The sequence below is a fragment of the Pseudonaja textilis genome, chromosome 4 (assembly GCF_049901715.1).
Source record: "Pseudonaja textilis isolate UNSWEBS1 chromosome 4, rPseTex1.2, whole genome shotgun sequence".
In the NCBI taxonomy this organism is placed as follows: Eukaryota; Metazoa; Chordata; class Lepidosauria; order Squamata; family Elapidae; genus Pseudonaja; species Pseudonaja textilis.
In genome coordinates this window covers 28,642,941-28,667,597 of record NC_141993.1, presented here as the reverse complement: position 1 = coordinate 28,667,597, position 24,657 = coordinate 28,642,941, and the positions used below count along the sequence as shown (strand labels likewise).

Sequence of the window (24,657 nt, the reverse complement as noted above, 5' to 3'; positions counted from 1 at the left end):
TGACTGTTTCCTAGTACAATCAATTGTTGATTGTACTCTATGATTCTTGATTCTTAACGAATGTACCTTTTCTTTACGTATACTGAGAGTATTTACACCAAGACCAATTCCTTGTGTGTCCAATCACACTTGGCCAATAAAGCTATTCTATTCTATTCTATTCTATTCTATTCTATTCTATTCTATTCTATTCTATTCTATTCTATTCTATTCTATTCTATGTATCATCCCAGGGAGGCATCTTTCTGATAACAAAGTCCCAGGTTGATTCTGTTGCTGCTGCTAGTGCAACTGCAACCATGATAGGCACTAAACACTGAATGCCCACTTTTTCTGACAGTCAGATATGGTGGGAATCTAAGCAAATTTATAGATTTCCTTACTCAGTGTGAAAATACAGTGAACCTTAGATGACTTGTCCATTAATCAATCGTGCATATTTCAACCAATGATAAAACAAGTTTTAAATTGGGAAACTCTCGTTTGAATTCTCCACAGCCCAGATTTGAATGGCTACAAAGAATAAATTGCATGCCTGAGTCATAATTTTAGGGATATGGTCAACTGTTAACTGGCAACTGTTAACTGTTTAAAGCTATTCTAAAGATTAAAGTGATTTTGGGTAGGAAGGAAGGACACTTAGGCAGTGTAATCTTTCAGTGCTGGAGTATGTGGCTGAATTTAAACTCAAAATGTGGGCTGGAATGAAAGAAATTTAACTCAGCAGGTAAAATATTGATAAGTTAATTTATCAAGGCACCCAAGATATGATAATAGTGTTAATCCAGGTTGGTTTAGATATCAATGGAATACTCAGGGAATTGCACCAGTTCTGGAGTACCGGGAGCAGAAATTTTGAGTAGTTCAGAGAATTGGCAAATACCACCTCTCACTGGAGATTTTACAGTATCCTTCCCATGCCACGCCCACCAAGCCACACCCGCAGAACCAGTAGTAAAAAAATTTGAATCCCACCACTGCTTCCCTTTCCCCCCTCCTGTCCTCATAGATCATATATTCATCTTATGCAAGAGGCATGTACAAACTGATTATAAGCAATGACATAGTTGTCAAAATGATTAATAGGAACATCTGTAAAAATTATCATCTACCAGTAATGAAAAATTGATGGGAACATCTAGTTGAAATAGTAATTGAAAATGAATAGATTAAAATATTGTGCAATTTCTGAACACAAACTGATAAAGCCTTGGCTCATAACACATCAGATTTAATTTGGATATTTAGATTTTGTAATTAATATGAGTCATGAAGATAACATTACTGTATCTTCAGTCATTGTAACAGTAACTTTGAAGAACTATTGTAAGATTTTATTACACATTCCTGCCTCTCTTAAAACTTCTTATGTAGATATATACTTTTATACAGGAAACTCCTACACGCATGCACACACACACACACACACACACACACCAGTTGATATTACATTTCTTTTTTCTCCTTTCACTAAACCTAGGCTAAGGCAATAAAATGGCTTTCTACTGCCATCATTTTATAATTATTATTTTGGAGTAAAACTATAAGATTTGTCTTCTTGAAGGGGGCTCCTGTTTATGGAAGTAATAACTACCTGCAGTAGTTTGTTACTTTCTAAGTGAGCAGTTTAGTCCAAGGGTGTGATGAAACATCCATCTATTGGTTGCTGACAAAACATTTCTTTTCCCTTACTAATTATTTACTTTTAGGCAAAGCTATTAGGAAAAGTCAAGTTACCCACTGGTCTGGTAGAAGTTAACATCAATATTAGCCAAAGATGCAGTGGAAGACTTCTCCCTAGAAATCCATATGATATACTCCCTCCTGGTAATTCTGTAAGTAGTTTAATAGAGATGTTCAAAAGAGTTTTAATATATGATTTCTTTATTTCTTTAACATATTTCAATCTTGCCTCAATAAAAGTATTCACAGTAATTTATACAGAATAAATAAAACTGTTTGAAATATCCACAATACCATCTTATGATAAATAGGAACAAGAGAAACAGCATTGCAAATCAAATAATGATTCCATAAAGATAAAAGTGAAAGATGGCAAAACCTAAGATACGTTTAAGATATGCTGTATCTGTATTTCTTATAGCTTATGAAATTATTGTTTTATCATGAGTCGTAACAGTATTTAAATATAGCAATCTCAACAAATATGTTACTTGTTGTTCTGGGCCACGCCCTTTTCCAACAAATCAAACACAATCTAAAAGGAACAGAAACCTTGTAAACCTTATTTTTACAAAATAAGCTGTGATAAGCACAAGCCTTGCCAAACTGTGCAAGACTTGCCAAAAGATAACAGACAAGAAATAATTTGCAAAATAAGAATCTTCAAATACAAACTCAGGATACTGGAATGTCCACAGGGCTGGAGTTTCAAAACGTCTGTGCCTTCTGCAAAGTACGTTTGTTTCACACCTGGCTTTTATCTTCTTGAAGGAGGGGCCATTACCTTGCAGCCTTATTCCCAAATTGCCCATGCTGTTGTAGCTGCTCTTTCCTCCGAGCAATCCTGCGCGCACGCGCACTCAGCACAGGATCCTCGGGAACCTCATCACTGCTGCCAGCCCCCACAATCTCTGAAGGCAGCAGTCCACTCCCTAATGGTCCTGGCCCCTCATCTGACTCCTCACTCTCCTCAACTGCCCGCCTGCTACCGGCTAACCACAACACTTGTCCTTTGACATTCTGCAGGATTCTGCATACGGTATTTCCCTGACCACCGTTTTTCTCCTCTCCATTTAGCCGTTTTCTCCTCTCTCTGAATGTATTTCCTTTTTGTGGAATATATAACAAGGGAAGTATAACATCTAGCATCAATTAAGAGTTAAAGGGGGGCACTTTCTCTGGTTTATTTTTCATGCTTGCTGTGATTAAGAACATGGAGAGAAGGAACTCTAGTTGGCATAAGAAATGAAGCATAGAATGGGTGCATGCAAGAGATAAAGAAGCATCTGAGAGCCAATAGGATTTGGCAAACTTTTTTTATGATGGATTTTATTTTGGACTTTGGCCTCCCAACAATTGTTCATGCAGTTTGCATTGTTAAATTGAATTTGCGCTTAAAAATGTGCTGTTCCTCAGTTCCCATACTGAGTTATACTGAGCCAGAGAATTGGATAGATAATTTGAAGAAATGGAAATCATAATCAGCTATTAAACAATAACTAAAAACCACAATTTTCTTTTTTCCATTTGTGTTTTGGTCTATGACTGTAAATTAAATAAATGAAAATTGGATATGAATATTTATATTTCAGCCAAAAAAAGTAAAGCTGTAAACTTAAGTGAATTAGAACAGTGATTCAAAGTATGCATGATTTTATATTTTGAAGTATTATGATTTTATAATTGGAATATTGTCTAGCTCTGTATTTTTTCTCTATTGTTTATCCTGCCACAGCTGTTTCCACTGCCACATGCCATTTCAGTAGAGTTTCCAGGTGTTAAATTTCATGGATACACTTGATTGTAGCTTCCAGGCAATCATTTCCAGTCACGAGAGATCTATAAATCTGACCTTTAGAACTGAGAATATTTGTGCAGACAAATTCATTTTTCAGAAACAAATAGAAACAGTATATTTAACTTGAATGGTTCAAAGGTTGGTACTGTTGACAAATTAAGCAAATGGTTTTTTTAAACCTGGGTTTTACATTTTTCCTTCTTCTCCTTTATTTGTCTATCTAGACTCTTTCCTTCATAAACAAATCAAAAGTACATGTCATCATCACTATGTTCAAATATGTATAGAAAATAGAATATTATGTCAATAATGATTTTTTTAAAAAGTCACCAAAATTAATTGTAGGATAATTTTATTATACAAACAAAATAAGATTTTATCACTGATTATTTATATCGTACTTCCTCTTTCACCACCAAAGAATGGTGGGTACCTGCATTAATTTACAACATCACTAGTTATGTTTTAGGTAGATTTATTTAAGAATTGCAAATAGTTAGTTCTTGATTTACCACCATTCATTTAGCAACTATTCAAAATTACAGCAACATTGAAAAAAGTGACTTATGGCTGGTCTTTCACACTTACAACTGTTGCAGAGTTCCAGTGGTCACATGATCAGAGTCAGGTGCTTGGCAACCAGTATGCATTTACAAAGGTAGGAGCATCTCAGTGTCAAATGATCACCATTTGTGTCAGAGGTGGTATTCACCAGGTCTGGAGAACGGTAACGGAAATTTTGAGTCGTTCGGAGAACCAGCAAATACCACCTCTGACTGGAGATTTTACGGTATCCTTCCCTTGCCTCACCAACCAAGCCACGCCCACAGAACTGGTAGTAAAAAATTTTTTTGAATCCCACCATTGATTTGTGTCCTCTGTCAGCTTCTGACAAGCAAAGTCAATGGAGGAAGCTGCATTTGCCATGTGATTCTTAACAACTGCAGTTATTCACTTAATGATCATGGTAAAAAAAAGGTTGTAAAATCAGGCGCAACTCATTTATTGACTGCCTTGTTTAATAACAGAATTGTGATAACTGGACTAACTGGTTTCTTAAAAATAAGCTTAAAAGCCTGGAGGAAGAGTGGGATTTTATTAAGGCAATTTCCTGGTCTTCTTTTATAGAGGGAAATCCATCCAAACTACCATTCAGTGTTTATTATTTAAACACAGTAAATCACTACAGTTGTTAAGTGAATCACGCAGTTGTTAAACCAATCTGGCTATTTCCTTTGCTTGTTGGAAGCCAGCTGGGAAGATTGCAAGTGACAATCACAAGATCTCAGGACCCTGAAACTTTTGTAAATACATACCACTTGCCAAGTGCCTGAAGTTTTATCACATGACCGTGGGGATGTTGTGGCCGTTGTAAGTCTGAAGACCAGTTATAAGTCAGTTTTTTCAAGGCTGTTGTAATTTTGAACAGCCACTAGATGAACGTTTTAAATTGAGGGCTACCTGTATCTGGCAGACAGCTGATTGTCGGGTATCTGGCACAAATGCACAGGGGGTGTGGGGGCGTGGGAGATGCACGTGCGCAGAGATGCAGGTGGACGTAAGTATTGAGCAGGAACATCGCAGTCCTTCAAATATAGCAGCCAAACAAGGATGGGGAAGTACTTCCTCTAATGCTGTGTTTCTCGACCTTAAGACAGAGGGGACTTCAACTCCCAGCAGGGTTGGCTGGGGAATTCTGGGAGTTGAAGTCTTTAACTTGTCAAGGTTGAGAAACAATGCTGTAAAGCAAGGGAGTCAAACTCACATGGTGGCGTCACATGATGTATCGGGACTTTCCCCCCCTTCGCTAAATTTGGCATGGGCGTGGCCAGTGCATGACGCATCCTGGGAGCCTTGCTTCAAAGCAGGGGTGTCAAACTTGATTTCACTGAGGGCCGCATAGGGTTGCGTTTGACCTCAGGGGGCTGGTGTGGGCGTGGCCAGCTCAACGTCCTCGTGTTGGGGGTGCCTGTGCATGCATGTGCAGGAGGATGTGGGGAGCACGTGCATTGCCTTCTGGGTGCTGGCACACGACCGCGCACACAAGCACACACACAGTTTTTGGCATGGGAGCCCAAAAAGGTTATCCATCATTGTTCTAGAAGTTATGGAAACCCATCTTGGAAAAATGATATACTGAAGTTTTAAACATTTGATAGTGCTAACCTTGTAGCCTTTATTTTGCATGTTAATTATTCATTGCAACTATGTGCTTGAGTCTAAAGACTGTTGGGCACTAGCCACATTTTAAAAACAAATATCAAGCAGTCAGTGTGTGGGGGAAATGATCTACATAATAATTTATCTTTGAAATGCTAGCTATGTCCATGTACTGTATGGAGAATGTTATCCTTTTTTAATCTACCAATCTGAAGACCCTGAATATGATTTTTATGGCAATCAATACTTCCAGAAGTAAAGTTGTTTTAATTGCATAGCAAGTCATTGAGTAGAAACTGATTTCTTGATGATTTTTTCACTGACAATAAAAAAACTCTAAAACACAATTGTGTGAAAAATACATCTCACTGACATGGGATCATCCTACCTCTGAAATTGTCCATTGCAGGAAAAAATGAAAAAAAACTTGTGCCTGAAAAGGTATTTGCCACAATGTAGGCTGTCATATTTACTACCCATTAAAACATTTAATCCACATCACTGAGAGAGCACATCTAATATTCATTCTGAGAATTCTTCCTGATTTTAATGCTTTTGCCTGACTCAACTGCTTGTTCCTCTGTCTTTATTTATCCATTATGTTTGCTGCTGACATAAATCTGAACAAAAGTGTGATGAGATATATGATCTTTGAATGTTTAGATGCTTGGGCTTTTGATCTATTCAGATCTGTGCATCATATTGCTTTGCTTTAGTTGTTGCTTTTTAATATCAGCGATAATGATGACTGTGATTTTCAGTAGCAGTATACCTAGCCTTTCTGGAAGCTGCTGTATTGAAACAGCTGATTTAATTTAGTAAATACTGTTTCAGTCTAGTGGAACATTCCAACTTTCAAATGAATTATGTATGCCACGTTGGCAAATACGATACTTAATAGGAAACTTAATTTAAAGTTTTAAATCCCTTTTTCCTACACTGAGGCATGCATTGTATGTGTTCTCAATCTATTTCCATGACTTGAATTATTTAATACTTGCAGTTTTGAAAACTTTATTGACCGGGATGCAAGTCATTTTTGAGTGTTCTCTGTGCCTTTTACAATTTATTATATTACCTTATGCTTAGCTGGTAGCAACACCTTGTCAGCTGTAGTTCATCATGAAAACCTAAGAGGGTTGAACATTATATGGAAGACAGCCAGAAATTCCAAACATTTCCTTACGTTGCTAAAAAAATTACATGGATGTAATACATGACTTTACCAGAAGTTGAGCTGGACTCAAAGAAGACTTAATTATAGAGCTGCAGTAACTAGGACTGTATACAGTAGGGTAAATCAATGACAATCTATTAAGATTTTATCAATGCTTAAGGGTAGTTATTTGTAGAAGAATACCTATTTTGGTATTTCAAATTGCATAGCATAATTAATGGGAAGATTAATAGGTGGATGAAAATATCTATGGATTTGTGGGAAGAAGAAATACAGTTCAAATGAACAGTCTCATGATTGTTATACATGCTTAGGGAGTAAACTATGTCAATTTCACTCACTATAGTTAACCAATTATGTAAACTTATAAACTCTGGGAAATTTCTCCTTGACCCCCAGATGGTGCTGTGGGCTGCTTTGCTGGAGTCTTTGTGGGGGGTGAACTCCAGAGGAATTTATTGTTTCCTTGCTGGAAGAAAAACCAATCAATTGAATACAACACTCCAAAGGTTTGCTTGCAGTGTTATATGTTTTTTTTAATTGTTTAATAAAGATAGGGGAACATAAAGAAATTTTAAGGTTTTGAACAGAAAGAGAAATTGTTCCTTTTTAAAACGTTGTTAGATTAGCCTTCTTTGCTTTGAAGATGGTCTATCAGTAATGAATTATGACCCCCAATAAAATGGCCAGAGTAATTGTAAAAATAGCTGGAGAGCTTCTCTTACTGCCTCTGAGCTGGAAAAATGCAAAGCCTTTCAGCTGAAATGAGCAGGGCAATGTTAGTTTTCCTTTCTAGAAATGCCAGCAAGATTTCTGAAACTTTCTCATTGCGTTTGGAAAGGGTTTGTAATTGGATGAATACAGGGATGGATGAGAGATACTTGGCCCCTCCCTTTCTTTTACAAATTGGTTCTTTCTGAGTTAGGAGTTGTAATTTGAGACATAGCACTTCTTTCGCTGAAGAGAAAAGGAGGGGGAATTTGTCCCTTCCTGGCTTGATACAAAGACAAAGGAATCCTGTCTCAGTAAAGGAAAAGAAAAAAAAAGGATCGAAGGAGGCAAATTTGATTGCCTTTGAAAGCCAAAGCATAGGATATTTGAAAAGTCTCTTGCGTAAAAGGGGAAGCGGGGGATCCATGCTCCTCCCTGCAATTCAAACTGAGGCACAGAGCTTAGCATTCCACATTCAGTCCTGGCTTCAACATTACTTTGCTTTATCACAAATCCAAATTAACTGTCTTTATACTGATGGACTTCAGGACTTCAAATAATTATCTGTTTACTATTCTGTATCCTGTACAGATGCAGATAGATAAACTCAACAAAACATCCATAACAAAGTACTTTTATTCATTCATCGGGTATCCTCATAACTCACATTTGTGGTGAAGTTCTTCTTTAATGACCAATCCTTTGTATATCTGTTTCGTAGGTAAAAAGATGGTTTATCTCCTATCCTTTATCTCCCATCTTGTAACGATAGAAGTGGAACAGTTACCACGAGTCCATGAGTTCAGCCAGGAATGAGGAAAACTCCCCCAACCCATTGAGGGTCAATTTAGTGACCAATTAGGATTACAGATAGGGTCACGTGACATGGACTACATTTCCTAGGCTACCTTAACTACATTTACCATGATGTATTCCTTTAAGGGAACTGCTCACAATTGCTACCTAACTATCTAATTCCCATACACTGGCTGGGCAGCACTATTCCTCTGGAATGATCAAATGCAAATTAATATTGTAATATCTCCACTTTAAATTATAATATTTGGTGTATTTATAACTCTGAAATGAAAATGATACAGAATAGCTACAAGTGTTGACCTAATTTAAACATTATTATTGGCATCTTTGAAATGTTGGCAAATGCAATTCTATCTAGATATAATAGAAATTCTTTTGATATTTCCCAGTACTTATAGTTGATACAAATTATGGTGCTGATGAATAAAAAATTAAAATCTGATTGTAGTTATCATGAAAAATTGGTTGGTTTTTAAAATAACTTTATTTAAAAATGGCAGAAGATTCCTTTTTGGGAAAATGTGGGTAAGTAGGTTAAGTATGCTGAATTGCTTATCTATGATAATTTTAAAACTTCTGAAAGAATACAGAAAGAGTATGATTTACCAAAAACTGCTGAATAGAAATATATTTTGTTAAATCAGTTGTTAGCCCTTCAATATAACTCCTATAGTTTTGAATGCATGATTAGACAATTTTTTTAAAAAAAGAAAGAGATCATTGGTTTCAGGCTTTAAGGTCTATTACACACTGTACTTCTCATGTTCTTAAAGCAAGATTAAACATATTTTTCAGATTTTATTTTATTTGGCTTATATGTTGCTCTAATTGCTACCAATTCTAAACAGCTTATGTACCAAGTTGAATAACAGAGAAGCAATATCATTGGACAGTGCACAAATTAAATACATTATAATAAACAATAATTAGAACAACATATTGCTATGTCTGTTTCAAGCTCCTCAGAACAATTACCATCAAATAAACAGATCAGAACAATTACCATCAAATAAACAGATCAACCTAAGATTAACCTAAGACCTCACTCCTTTCATAAGAGGCCTGTAGGGGGCGTGCATAAGTGCACCAATGTGCCTAACGTCCCTGTCCTATGTTTCTTTTATCTTTTTTTCTTATATGTATCCATGTATTCATAACTATGTTTTTACTTATACCTATTGTCTTGTAAGCAATTGACAAAAATAAATAAATAAAATAAATCATCTTACTTCAGGAAGAAACAATTTGTACCATGTCCATATCTGTAGTCTACTGGAACCACCAAGTCTGAATGGCTTTTGTAAATCTCAGTAAGGTTGGGCTACTCAAATTTCAGGGAGGATGCTTGTTCTATAGAAATGAGGCAGCAATGGAGAAGGCCTGACTCTGTGGTTCCTCTTGATGGCATTCACGAAGAGAGAAGAAATATATTCCTTACGTTGATTCATGTATTTTTCTTGCTGAAGAAGCAAAACCACGTTTGCATCTTCTGCTTGGCATAAAGCCACACTTCATTTCTCAAATGTTACTTGTTTGCATCTCTTGTAACCTTTGAATCTGAACTCTGCCAAACACCTCTCAGGCACATTTAACAAACTTGCAATAATAGTTTTCATTTTTGCTTTCCATTGGCATAGTGGAAAAATATGACATTCTTCCTATTCACGAGCACAGAAGCCTTCTTCATACATGCTAAACAAATCACAAAGCCTCTTTATAAGCAAACCATGCAGCATTTTAAAATAACTTAAACTTTATCTTCCATGCCTGCCACTTTATCATTTTTCAGCATTTGTGAGTTCTGTTTCATTAAAACGTTGGCATGAACTTATGTTTTTCAATTCTACTTGCTGACAAATGACTACCATTCACTGGATGTAATTTTTCTTCCTTCCTTTCCCCCGGTTTTCTATTCTTTTTTTATTCTGTTCAACCTAGGTAAACCTACACTCGTATTTTTCATGCAATATTTTTTTTTTATCTTCCTGCAGTTCTGATTTCACTCTAGTTTGTTTGTTCCATATATTTCCTTTTCTTCCATGTCCATTCTTTCCAAGATCTACTCTCAGTAATACCAAATCTATTCTACATATAGAACGTCTTATTACATTATATCCTTTGTAATAGTCTCAATCTTTTATTGCATATACTGGAGGCAACTGAAGTACATTCTCCATATTTTAATTTTTCTTGCCTGTGCGCCCGAATACTATCTCATATGTTATAATATAAAGTGTATGCTTCCCATGCGTCCTAGTTTTATAATGAATAATAATAGTATGCGAAATGAAGGCACTGTGGTCATTCAGTAATGTTGAATCTGCGGGAAAGGGCACATTTCAAAATTTTAATGGCCTACCTAAAACTATTTTATCTCTAATATATTGCTGCTCACTCAGAGTTCTTGTTACATCTTTTTCATAAAAGATGGAGAATCTGATACTTGGTATTGAATCTTTGTAATATTTAATCAAATTTAAGATACAGAAGTACTGTCAATTTTTTAAAAAATATTTCAGTATGATGCTTTGATTTATTTATACCTAATATTGTTTTGTTGCTAAAAATGTGAATTAATTTTTCAGTTTGAATCAATATGCAGTGTCCTTGGTGAGCCAGAATCGAATTCAGTTAGGGACTAAAAATTTTCTGCATTTACGTTTTTCTTTAGTGCTTCTAGGTTTTGTCTGGCACTCATAGGCAAAATCATCTAGACAGAAGGAGCTGACCCTATTAAAATGGAAAATGAGCATAGAAATCAATGTGTGTTTTCAGTTACAGAGGCCTAAAAACTATTTTCATCTGCTCTGTAAGAAAAAAGTAAAACAGTTTTATTTTAATTTAAAGAGATTTGATATCTGATGAGACATCTGGCATTACAGATGGGCTTTTATCTTAACTGAAAGAATTCTAACAATTTGTGGCCAGGTAGTTAGTATATCAGGATCAAGCTCAATCCTTCCTCCCTCCCTCTCTCCTTCGTTCCTTCCTTCGTTCCTTCCTTCCTTCCTTCCTTCCTTCCTTCCTTCCTTCCTTCCTCAGACTATGGGATTTCCAAAAATAAGGGAACAAATCAGGATTATAGGAATTGCAATTATTTCATAAGTATAATATATCTCAGCGAAATATCTAACCCCCATGTTCAAATATATCTACTATTCCAGTCGTCCAAAATAAAAGCTGCAAATTGTCTAATTGAAAAAAAATAAAAGATTTTTTTTATTTACATAGAGCACAGTGAAAATTCTCTTTGCCTCAAAATAATTGAGGATACCTTGAGAATGTATCTAAAGATAGAAGGCAGCAAGTCCTTTCATATAACTAGCTTAAATTTAATACGATTTACGGAATTCTTTCTACAGTTTTTTCAGAGCAGGAGTTGGACTTAATGGCATAAATGCCCCACTCCAATTCTATAGTAATGTGATTCTGCATATTTTTTCGCAATGATAGAACTGTATGTTTTGGGATCCCAGCATTGAGTCATTGTATTAGCTGCCTGCGACCCTGGAGCTGACTTCAGTTTTTCCCTGAAGTTGGCAGCTCTTCTAAATTGTGTTCAAAAGCGTAAAAAGCAGCATTCCAATTGACTTCCCCTTGGCTATTTGTTTTGTTATGTATTACTTTGTGTCTATGTATGTGTGAATGTGTGAGAGAAAGAGAGTAGTGTATATAGAGAGGATTATGTATGTTTGTGAATAGAGGAAGTATGCTAACTAGGGCATACAAAACCTTTGCTAGACCAATACTCGAATACAGCTCATCTGTCTGGAATCCACACTGTATATCAGACATACAATTAAGCGAGCCCAGAAGCATTTCACGAGAAGAGTACTACACTCCTCTGCTCGCAACATAATACCCCATATCACCAGGCTTGAAATGTTGGGCTTGGACAAACTTGAACTATGCTGCCTACGGTTGGACTTGAGCGTAGTACACAAAAGTATCTGCTACGATGTCCTACCAATCAATGACTACTTCAGCTTCAACCGCAACAATACAAGAGCACACCACAGATACAAACTCAATGTTAACCGCTCCAAACTTGATTGCAGAAAGTACGACTTCAGCAACAGAGTGGTCAATGCCTGGAATGCATTACCTGACTCTGTTATTACATCCTCAAACTCCCAAAACTTTAACCTCGAACTATTCACTATTGACCTCACCCATTCCTAAGATGTCTGTAAGGAGCGTATATGAATGTACCATCGTGTCTACCATCCCTGTCCTATTGTCCCCATTTATTCGTACCTATTTCCTGTATTCTTACTCATGTTTATACTTATGCCTATTATCTTGTAAGCGATTGACAAATCAAATGAATAAATAAATGTGTGGATGTTAATGGTGTGAGGAAGAGAAAGTGTACAGATGGTCCTAATTTAATGACCATGATTGCGATCAGCAACTCAGTTATTAAGCAAAGTAATTGCTAAGTGGAACATCACAATTTTACATCTTCAGCTTTCTTTTTATTTTAAAAATCTTTAAAAATTGTAAATATGAGAGTTGATTGCAAGGTTAGTTTTTCATCACTGTCATAAGTGTGATTGCTAAAATAAGGCAGTCATTAAAAGAAGATTACTTGCATGTGCATTTGGAAGGGAGAGTCACAAAGAAAGAAATCTTGCTAGAGTACTTGGCCTATGTTTTGTACCCAAAAGACTGCCAAGCCTTACCTTAAGAAATGTAAATTGCTAAAATGGCTCCATCAACAGCACTTCCTGCCAGCTGGATAGGTTTTTTTTAAATGTCTATTATCCAGCAAGAAAAGACAAATGCCAATTCAGTGTATACATCTGCTTAAGGCCTTGTTGAAGTTTTTTCCTGTGCAGCTTCATTATCTCTATCCCTAACTTTGATTCAAGGAATTCCTTTTTTCCCCCTCAAGTTAAGTGCCTGAAATCTAAGAACTGTTTCAAACCTCTAACCAAATTACGTGGGCCATGTTAAAGGACATATAATAGGCAGTGAGACTGTGTCTAGGTCAGAGATGGTATTCAGCAGGTTCTGACCAGTTCTGGAGAACCGGTAGTAGAAATTTTGAGTAGTTCAGAGAACCGACAAATATCACCTCTGACAGGAGATTTTATCCTTTCCCTGCCACGCCCACCAAGCCACGCCCACAGAAGCAGTAATTAAAAAAAAATTGAATCCCACCGCTGGTCCAGGTAGTTCTTTACAACAGTATGTGCTCATTTTCTCAGTAGGTTTTCAAACTACTTAGTCTATCATTCTATTAAAAGAGAGAAAGTTTTCATTTTCATTGTTGGAAATGCAAATAATCAGAATTTAATAAGAGTATGCTGATACATATGTTTTTCATAGAAACATAATGTTTCTATTTATTGACATAGCGAATGAGCCTCCAAGATGCAGAAATTTTATCCCATCAAAATAAGTGGAGGGAAGGAAAGAAGGAAATTCAAGTGTATCACATGTGAAGGAGAAAAGCAAAACATAGATTACACCAGTATTTGAATAAAGTTAATTGTTCCTCAGAATTGCTTAAGCAATAGGGCCTATTTTGTTCTAAATCAGTTTGTTTGACACATAAGTTGTATTGTCACTCGTGACTGTGAAGGAAGAGGAAGTGGTGATGGAGGAAGAGAAAGCCTTAGTGGACAATCATTTGCAGAACTAGACAGAGGAGAATATTTATAGCTCAGGGTTGAACTATGGGACCCTTGATGCTCTCTGAGCTTGACTATTTTCTTGTAGACATTTCCTTACCAAATTAGGTGACATCATCAAGCACAGAGGATGTTGCCTAGTCTGGTAGTGAAACATCTGCAAGAAAACAAGCAAGGTTAGAGGGCACCGACCCCACATTTACTGATGATTTACAAAATTCACACTACACATTCTATGGAAGGAGGTTTGGGAAATTAAATACTATGTTGAACCAATACAATGTCATGGTTAATACAGTGGAGAGAGCTTGTAATAAATATCTCAGTGGGGAGTTAATGCTACTTATTTTCATGAACAACTGTTCCCACAATTGATGTGTTCTAAAAAAAAAAAAAGCGTTCATTAAGCATGTTACTCAGCTGCAGGTGTTAAATTTTTATTCTAAATTTCATTATGAACTAAAGCATCATATATTATTTTATGTTGTTGATTAAACAGGAACAGGTTAAAGCGATAATTGTTTACAAATGATTTTATTTGCTGCTTAAGAGGAAATGTAAATGGAGCAGAGAAGTCTGTAATTAGTGTTTAACAGAACTGTCACTTACTGTAATTACATGTTTTTAATGAGTAAAATTGCTGCTGTGTTCTGCTAACAAAAAAAAATCCTTTTAATTCCTTTTCAGAATTCTGAGTAATAACAAGATCCTATGGCTAAAGAGCAACTCTTTCATTGGACTGAGATCCCTAGAGAGACTGTAAGTAGCTTTTCTGTGTTCTTCTTACTTTTTTTTCAGGTACTGATTTGAATTTTCTAAATCATTATGCAAGATACAAGCTCTGTAATGAGTATTGGAATTCCCTGCTCAGCCTTTTTTTATGATAAATAAGCCTAAATAAAATTGAACTGCACAAAAGTAAGTAGTGTCAATTTGGACCCAAAATTAATGGAAAGAAAATGGGACGTGTGTATCTGCAGGATCTTTTAAAAGGAAGAATGGAAACTGAATGGTAATTTATTTTAGGTTAAACAGCATGGCCTAATTAAATCCTTAGTTTTATGTATACCTGTTTGTATTAGTCTTAACTGTTGATAGTGCTACATTTATCTTCATTATAATGTGTCATATGCATTACTCAAAAATAAGTTACCAGTGAAGAGCAGCCATGAAGACCTAAGCTTAAAGATGAATAATCCTGCTTTGTTATCTTTTTTATGGCAGATCGCCAATAAATTGAAGTCGATTTTCCCTTGTTAACTGTTTCTGTGGCATCATTTTATAAGCATTCTGACTTTTCCTGTTCTCAGGCCTGCCTTCCCAGCTTTCCTTTCAGTCTGTCACTGTTACCTTGAGACAACAGATCTTCTCTGCTTGGAAGTAAATCAGTCTCATCTGCTTCACATCTGCTCCTGCCAGTCTTGTCACTCTGATTATCCTGCCGGCTTCCTCACAGAGAACTCACATTTTTGTTACAGACGTTTTCTTCTGTGATTAGTTTGCGGCTGAAATTATATACTGAAATATTAGCACATTTTGTGCAATGGTTGAGGCACCAGGCTGGAAACTGGGAGACTTAGTTCTAGTCTTGCCTTAAAGCAGGATGCCAGCTGAGGAGTGGTGGTATTCAATTTTTTTTTACTACTGGTTCTGTGGGCATGGCTTGGTGAGGTGGGATGGCTTGGTGGGTATGGTGTGGTGTGGTGATTGTGGCAGGTGAAGGATACTGTAAAATCCCCATTTCCACCCCACTCCTGGGGGAAGGTTACTGCAAAATCCCATTCCCTCCTCACTCCACTAACCTGCTTTCCAGTTCCGTTCTCCTATGCAGGGCAATAAAAGAAGACCCAGCTGATCAGCTGGGACTCGGGAGGCAGTGAATAGATGGGGGCATGGCAGGGCCAACCAGAGGTGGTATTTACCAGTTCTCCGAACTCCTCAAAATTTCCGCTACCGGTTCTCTAGAACCTGTCAGAACTGGCTGAATACCACCTCTGCAGCTGAGTGACCTCAGCCCAGTTACTCTCTTCCAGCCTAAGAAAGCAGGCAATGGCAAACCACTTCCAAAAATGTGGTTGAGAAAACTACAAGGTCTAGTCACAAGGAATCAGTACTGATTCACAGGTACAGACACACACTTTCAAGGCATTTGCAATGTTGTGCAATATAATAAATGGATCCCAGTGATGATCTGTTTACATAAAGTGTTAACTTTTTTTAAAAAAAATCAAACTTCTTTGTTTGAATTTTACAGATGAAAATCTGTGAACACCTTAAAGGGGTCCATTGTTTGAGTGTTGGTCTTTCACAAATAGGTGTGACAATGGGATTTGGGATGGCAGACTGATTTTGTGAACTTAATATAAATATATAAAATATATAAAATTTATTTTCCTTTTAATTTCAGCAGAAGGATTGTTGCTATTTATTGTATTATCAACATAAAAACTATGTTCAACATTATAACAGAGAAAATGAATGTTAGATTGTTCATAAAATCATAGAATGTAAGTGTTGAAAGACATCTTATTCAGCCCCTTGGGTAGTATTGGATCTACTACTACAGTATCCTCAACAGTTGGTTATCCAGCCTCTGTAAATACAGAGTATTTACAGAGTATCTCCTCAGTAAAGGAGAATCCATTACCTGCTACTTCCTTTCAATTTAAACCCATAGTTTTTTGTTCCATATTCTGGAGCAGGGCTCTCCAACCTTGGTAACTTTAAAAGCTTTGCTGGCTGAGCAATTCTGGAAGTTGAAGTCCACAAGTCTTAAAGTTGCCAAGGTTGGAGACCCCAGGGCTAGAGGACCTTCAGTTCATCTGCTTCCCAGTCTAAATATATCCATTGCCTCCAACTGTTCCTCACAAATTATCTTTACAGGTTCTTATCATCTTGGTTTCTCTCCCCTGAATACTTGCTGATTTATTAATTTCCTTCCAAAGGTATGGTGCCCAGAATTAACCACAATGTTCTACATGTGATCTGGCCAACCACAGAATATATAGGAAAAATTGTAGAGAGAAACTGTAGATAATAGAAATAACTTTGGAAGAAGTATAGAATGGCTGTTAGCAAAATAGAATTTAAATCTGAAACAGAAAGAAAGCATTAGAAAGGTGCTTGAAAATGCTCTCAGGCTTCCAAACCTATATCTATAAGGTAGAGTTTCTAGTGTTACTTATGAGTCTGTTTCGTGTTCTGTCTGACCTCTAAGAAATAAAGATGTAAAAGATATGAAAGCAACCTTAGGAGAAAAAATAAATAGTGAATATATCTCAGCCTTGGTGCAGGAGTGAGCATAAGAGAGAGAGAGAGATAAAATAATCATAATTTGATTCTCTACGACATAAGAGGGGGCAGAGGAAAACTCTGGTAGGCACTCATTTTTCATCCCTAGGTTGGATAATTCTTTTCGAACTGTACATGACTGTAGATTTCTGAGCAGTATAATTATTTGATATCACTGCCCACTGCCTCTTATTTCAGACTTATTGGGAGCACTTTCAAAAGGCATTCATTTTCATGAAATTGGACTTCAAAAGCACATAATTTATGTATTTAACATACCATGCTTGGCTTGATCCCAGGTATAGTAAATTTGGGCACACAGTGTTCCTGTTTAGATGGATGACCAGGCTCAAATTATCCTACTTCAGGCCTGTTATGGAAAGACTTGGCTTTCTTGGAAAAGCCTCTTAATGCTGGGAATGATGGAAGGAAAGGGAAAGGAGAATGACCAGAAGTAAAGTGGATGGATTCAATTACAGTGGCAATTGATGCACCGTTGGTGAAAGAACAAGTTAAGGATAATTTGTCATGGAGAAATGACATAGAGAAAGGATGTCGTTGAAATATTTTTGGCAACCCCCGAGCACCAAACTATATTCAGCTGGTTGACAAACTTCTTACAGAATACAAGACCATGGAGTACAACCTGTCACTGAAAATTCATTTTCTGTATTCACACTTGGACTTCTTTCCTAAAAACCTAGGTGTATTCAGTGAGAAACTTTGTGAAAGGTTTCACAGGGTCATTGCTACAATGGAAAAATGGTATCAGCACCTGGAATCCATCAGTGCTGGCTCTTTACTTTTGGACACTGCAACAAGATGCATCAGACACTGAGTAAAAACAAAACATAATGCAATTAAATATATTAGAGTCATTAAAAGTTAATTTCTTATTTCTCAAGATTCCTATATGATGCTGTAAATCTGAAACTATCATTCTCAAGATTCCTATATGATATTGTCATTCTGAACTATGCACATAGTTCAACCTGAACTATGTGTTTAGGTTGAAAGGTCTATCATAATGACCAAAAGTTTTGCAGGAAGCAACAAGTAAAAAAAATTGTTGTCCAGTGGTATTTATGATTACATTAAGTAAGTGGGAGCATGAACTTTTAAAAATAAACCATGTATGTTGTTCTAATGGAAAGAATTTCTTAAAGTGTGACAAATACATTTTTCCCAAAGTAGTATGATACAAATGTAATCAGGATGGAATAGTATGACCAAATATGTCTTACTTTAAAAATGTTTTAGTAATTGAAAGAAGGCTCCCCCATCTAAAACTTAAAAATAGAAAAAAAATAAGAGTTTATTTGTTTCATTCATTTTAAAACTTCATTATATTGTCACAGCTGTGATTTACTTAAGCACAGAAATATTTTTCAAAGCAGATGCCGATTGATATTGATTCAGCATGCCTATTTTGTCTTATAAATCTTAATAATCATTTTTCTGTGCTAAACCATATTTTAAAATTTAATCCATATTTTAAAAGATATCTTGTTAGATAACTAAGGGTTAATCAGTTCTACAATCAATGCTGACTGTGCTATATAGAAAATATTGATTTTCTTTGATAAATTTTGATTAAGATTTTTCTGTTATTTCCTTCAGTGATAGCCATATTAGCTTACTAGAACAAAAGCAAGAAAGTTCTTTAGCATTATTTAAAAAACTACATTAATTTCACGAGAGCTCAATCAAATTCATCCCATATTATCTCAAATCATCACTTTAGTGATGATACCCAATCCCAAAGATATTTATACATCCATTAAGTTTTTCAGAGTCTTTACTGATCTCATTTAAAATTGGACAGATCTAGGAATAATAACAGTTAATAAATTGTCACCAAGATTGTGCCATAACTAAGTGGGACCTATGGGAAATAAAGTTAAGGATAGGTGAACTCTGCCCCTCCCCCAGAGGTGATATTCAGCAAGTTCTGACCAGTTCTGGAGAACTGATAGCAGAAATTTTGAGTAGTTCAAAGACCCAGTAAATACCACTTCTGACTAGTCCCGCCCCCATCTATTCTCTGCCTCCTGAGTCCCAACTGATTGGCTGGGTCTTCTTTTGTTGCCCTGCACAGGAGAACAGAGGTGGAAAGCAGGTTAGTGGGGTGGGGAGGGAATGGGATTTTGCAGTAACCTTCCCCCGGGAGTGGGGTGGAAATGGAGATTTAACAGTATTCTTCCCTTGTCACACCCACCAAGAAATGCCCACCAAGCAATGCCACGCTCACCAAGCCATGCCAACAGAACCGGTAGTAAAAACAATTTGAATCCCAGCACTGCGCCCACCCACCCCCACCAAATTTCTGTTATTGTTTGTAAGAGCATCTTTGAAAACTTCATGAAAGTCAGACAGAAACCAGCTTCTCACAGAAGATAGATCTTCACTTGTTTGCCAACAACTGTTCCTGAACAGACAACAGATTGCAAATAGTCAGACACCAAGTGTTGTAAATTTTTCTTAAATCTACTTATTTTGGAGCACTGTTACAGTTCCAAGCCATATATGATGTACTCAATGTAATGTCCTTCTGTATTCTAGACAAAAAAAGGCTACTTTCTATATAAACTAAGTATACCCAGAGTTGATATCAGAAGGGCAGTATTAAAGTATGGAGGAAATCTACAGCTACCAAGGCAATGCTGCTACTTATTGTAATTTAGTGCAGGAATTAATCAAGAACAAATAAAATTAAAAAAGAAATTAGAACAAGTGACAGCTGTGTTTGAATTCATTACATTTAATTACATGGCCCACAGTTTTAACTGGAGTAAATTATTCTTTTCATAGTAAATTGTACTAATGGGTTTGTCTAATCCTAGGTTTATTTATTACTTGCACTCGTAGGATGCTTCTAATGAAGTGAACCTTAAGTGGCAACATTTAGATTGTTTGTCTTTTAAATGGCCCCTCGAAAGAAGGTAATAACCTTTGAATTCAAAAACTTTATCTGCTAAAGACCAACATGTCTTTGTTAAACTGTTTTCAGAATTCTAAAATACTGAATTCTTTGTTCATGTTTATCTATGTTTTGATATCTTGCTGGTAGCATTGAATAATAGAAAGCTGTTGTACATCAAATCAAACCTATGAATTTATATAGTCCTAGCCCATTATGGATAATACTACTTGTAGTAGTTGTAGTAGTAGTAGTTAATACCAGTAGAGTAGGAGACTGTTGTAAGTTTCTTTTATTTTCTTTTTGGTTTTTACAGAGCAGAAGTCATATTAATTTCATTGACTATATAAAGGAGTTTGTAACACAATTGATCTGGTTTCAAGGTCAGTGCAACATTATAGTAATAGATGAATTATGTAGTTCATAGAAGTGATTTTTAATGATAACTAAATATCTTTATTTTTTTAATGATAACTACATATCATACGGTCACTACCAGTAGTTATTTTAAAAGCCACCATGTGCTACAGATACATTGATGCTGATTTAATGAGGAATTTGAACAGATAATGCTTTTCTTTACAAGTGTAAACATTCAGATTATCATAGATTTTGCTTTGTCAGACGTTTGGTAAATTTATCATTTTGCACTTATAAAACTACCTATGATTTCTCTTGTCCTTCACTATAAGCATTTTCTTCTCCTTTTCAGGCATTTTCAAGCTTTTGGGCTCTGGCAATCTCTTCATGTTTTAGTAGAAACAAAGTTCAGGACAATTAACGAGAAGGAATTTGTGCCTATTGATCACTTACAGTAGTTCATCACACACTGGCTGTTTCAGATTCATTCAATTTTTTTTAGCATAATTCATATTAAATGAGTATATTTGTAATAGGAGAGGGGAAACTCTCTTAAAATATTTGTAAGGTTCTCTGTTTCTAACAAGGCACTGTGTAATGTCTTCATTGAAATGGAAATATTGGGCAGGATGCAAGTTCAGATAAAGTTTATTAACAATTTAATTGCAAAGGGAGAACTAGCAAACAGAAATGCTCTAGAACTGTTTAAATATATGATTATCAAAATATCTGACTAGAGTAAATGAAATATTGCCATGCAGCACCAGTGTATTAAACAGCTCTTGCCTGCAAATATGAGAATAAGTTGGTGAATGAAATGTTCAGACATTTTAGATGAATTCCAGGTTGCAGCAGGCGAGGCTAGTTTGGAATACAGTAACTTTTGTCCTATATAGGATTAAACACTATATGCAAGGAGGTAATGGAAGAAAAATATTAATTGTTGGAGCGTAAATTGAAAAGAAGTATTTTGTTAAATTTGAGAAGTGAAATTCAAGGAGAGCTAATTTTAATCTTGTCTAAAAAAAGTAGGTTTATGGAATCATAAAGCAGATGTCCATATGTTAAGTAATTTATTAGTAAATATGCCAGTATAGCTTTCTAACAGCAGTTTCAAATGTGTCTTTCTCACATAGTTGCATGTAAGTGTGTAAACATCTACTTGAACTGTCTGAGTACATTTGTGTATTCACCCCTGGTGAATACAATGGAAAATCCTTAGAATTTTCTGGGCAAGCATTTTTGGAAGTGGTTTGCCCTTGCCGACTTCCTAGGGCTGAGATCAAGTGACTGGCCTAAGTTCATCTACTTAGCTTTCTTATAAAGATAGGACAAGAACTCAGGTCTCCCAGTTTCTAACTGGTAACTTAAACAGTACATCAAACTCACTTTCCATATAGTTACAGTGAATTATTTTATTTACTTCCATATTGATTTAAAAAACATGTATGCTTTTAAGATACTTAAAGGACAGGACAGCACCTTTGCTATTGTTGGCCTGTCCCTTTAAGACTTCTCTCTAGCTAGCACAACAACTGTAGGCTGTAAAAGCTGAGCAGAGCAGCAGTGGTGGTTGTGGTGGTGTTGGTGTGAAGGAAGGGGGTTTGTGTGTTCATAAAGCAGCCTGATGTAACCTAAAGCAGGTAGAGAGACATGCTGGTCTCCACCAGCAGGACTCATAAGAAGTAATAGTAGTACTAGAAGTAATAGTTGGAGGAGCAGTAGGTGGAGGTGTAATAGAAATGGGACATAGTGGAGTAGTGAGCAGAGAGCATAATTTTTGAAAACTTGTGTGTATGTTGCCTTCTGTGGTTGTACTGGCTGTCTGGTGTTTTGGAGTTCGCTGACTTAGGTAAACTTAAAAGAATCCCAGATAATATATTTAATTAAATATCATGTAATAATTGCACAAAACAACATAGTCAATAGCTGTAATAAAGTTTTAATAATTACTATCATTATACTTTTTGTAGTACAGGTCTTGGATGCACAATATTGAGTCTCAGTTGTCTTTTTCGACACTAGAGCAGGACAGGAAGTAATGGATGAATGCTTATCAAAGGGAGACCCAACTTAGAATTAAAGAAAAAAATCCTATCGGCAAGAACAGTTAATTAGTGGGACAGCTTGCTTCAAGAAGTTGTGGATGCTACATTACTGGAGGTCTGCAAAAAGGAGACTGGACAACCAGGGATGGGATTCTACCAGTTCACACTTATTTGCTAGAACCAGTTGTTAACATTCTAAGCAGTTCAGAGAACCGGTTGTTAGGAGAAATTACTGGCCTAATCCTGTAAGGAAGGCAGGAAGGAAACATTCTGGTGTTGCTTACAGAAACTGCCTCTCCGTTAACCCTTATTACATTCTTGGCAGGACTAGACTTCCTGTTTCAGGAACTTCTCTGGAGTTTTTTTTCCTCCTTTGCTGGTACTTTGCTTGTGTGGAGTGACCATTCAAAGTTACAATGGCATTGAAAAAAAGTGACTTATGACCGTTTTTCACACTTACGACTGTTGCAGCATCCCCACAGTCATGAGAGGCCAGGCGAGAAGATGCGTGCCTTGATGTGAGTGATGTTGAGTTGGCCACACCCAGCCAATAACATGACCACCAAGCCACGTCCACCCAGTCACATGACCACCAAACCATGCCCACCACCAAAGCCATGCCCACGGAACTGGTTGTTAAAAATTTGAATCCCACCCCTGTGGACAACCATTTGTCCAGTATGGTATATGGTCTCCTGCTTGAGTATGGGGTAGATCTTCAAGGTGCCTTCCAACCAGTGGTGGGATTCAAATTGTTATAAAATGAAAATTGTTACAGAATGTTATAAAATGATCCATTACATATATTTAAAGTAAAGCAATAATTTGAAACTATAATTCAATGTCATCAAATAAACCTGAAAGGCAAGAGATCCTGGATTGTCACAAGTCATTGGATCCTCTAGCTTTAAATTTTAATAAAATCAGATTGTGGTGGTGTTGATTAGTTTATGGCTAATGATAAATAGCATTATAGATAAAGAAACAAAATCACAGTCAGGAGAACTATGTAGCTAAATTAGAGATTTAGAAGCCTTTGAAGATTTCAGTAGAACAACAATGATAAGTCTTTCTTGTAATCACCAGAGATTTCTGAAAATCTTTCTTGAAATTATAATAGAACACAATAGGAAAAAAACCCTTGAGTTCTGTGAATGGAGTATTAATGGAGATTTAATTAAATCTTCAGATAAAATCAATTTCTGAAGTGACTTGCATATTTGGCCTTGGTTATAAAACTGAATTGTGCATGGTCCAAAACATTTAAAAAAAAATTCCAACCAGCTTTATGAATTATATTGACTCTGATAATTTTCTTTAAGTTTTATATTCGATAATAAATATTACAATAATATATTATGTTTTGGGGGTTTGAATTAGATTTGACGTGATTTAACTCTTTCTAATAAGTATATGATAATATGGGGAAATAATTGCATGATTAGCTTATATTAAGTTGATTTTACTTGTTTATGTGCCATTAAATTAGGGTTGACTCAACAGATAAATTTCTCCAAGATTATCTGTTCTCGACCTAATTCTTCATATCTTCTAGTGATGCACCAATTGATTTTATTTTTAAACAGAGAGACATTGTTAAGTGAGTTTTTCCCCATTTTATGACATTTCTTGCCACCTTTTTTAATGACATTTCTTGCCACCTTTGTTAAGTGAATCACTGAAGTTAAGTTACTAACACAGTTATTAAGTGAAACTGACTTCTCCATTGACTTCATTTGTCAGAAAGTCACAAAAGGTCACCACATGATCCCAGGACAGTGCAACAGTCATACATATGAATCAGTTGTCAAGTATCTGAACTTTGATCCTGTGACCATGGGGAGGCTGCAATGGTTGTAGGTGTGAAAAATAGTCATGAATTATTTTTTTTCAGTGCTATTGTAACTTTGAATGGTCACTAAGCAAACTGTTGTAAATCAGGGGTTACCTTGTACTCGTTACTGAGTGGGTAAACTACAGTACTGTTTTATGTCTTAGAAAATAACTATTTGGCTTTTCACAAATACAGTCATATACTAATTGCTCTCATA

The 24,657-nt window shown here is 36.0% G+C and overlaps 1 protein-coding gene across 2 annotated transcripts in view; it reads left to right on the top strand.

Moving 5' to 3' along the window:
* ADGRA1 (adhesion G protein-coupled receptor A1) overlaps positions 1-24,657 on the top strand; it is a 392,880-nt gene that overhangs the window by 25,380 nt on the left and 342,843 nt on the right. For both annotated transcript variants that reach the window (XM_026710526.2, XM_087932478.1), the window contains exon 2: positions 14,675-14,746. In XM_026710526.2, the coding sequence (XP_026566311.1) occupies positions 14,675-14,746 (72 nt within the window). The remainder of the gene's footprint in view (positions 1-14,674; positions 14,747-24,657) is intronic.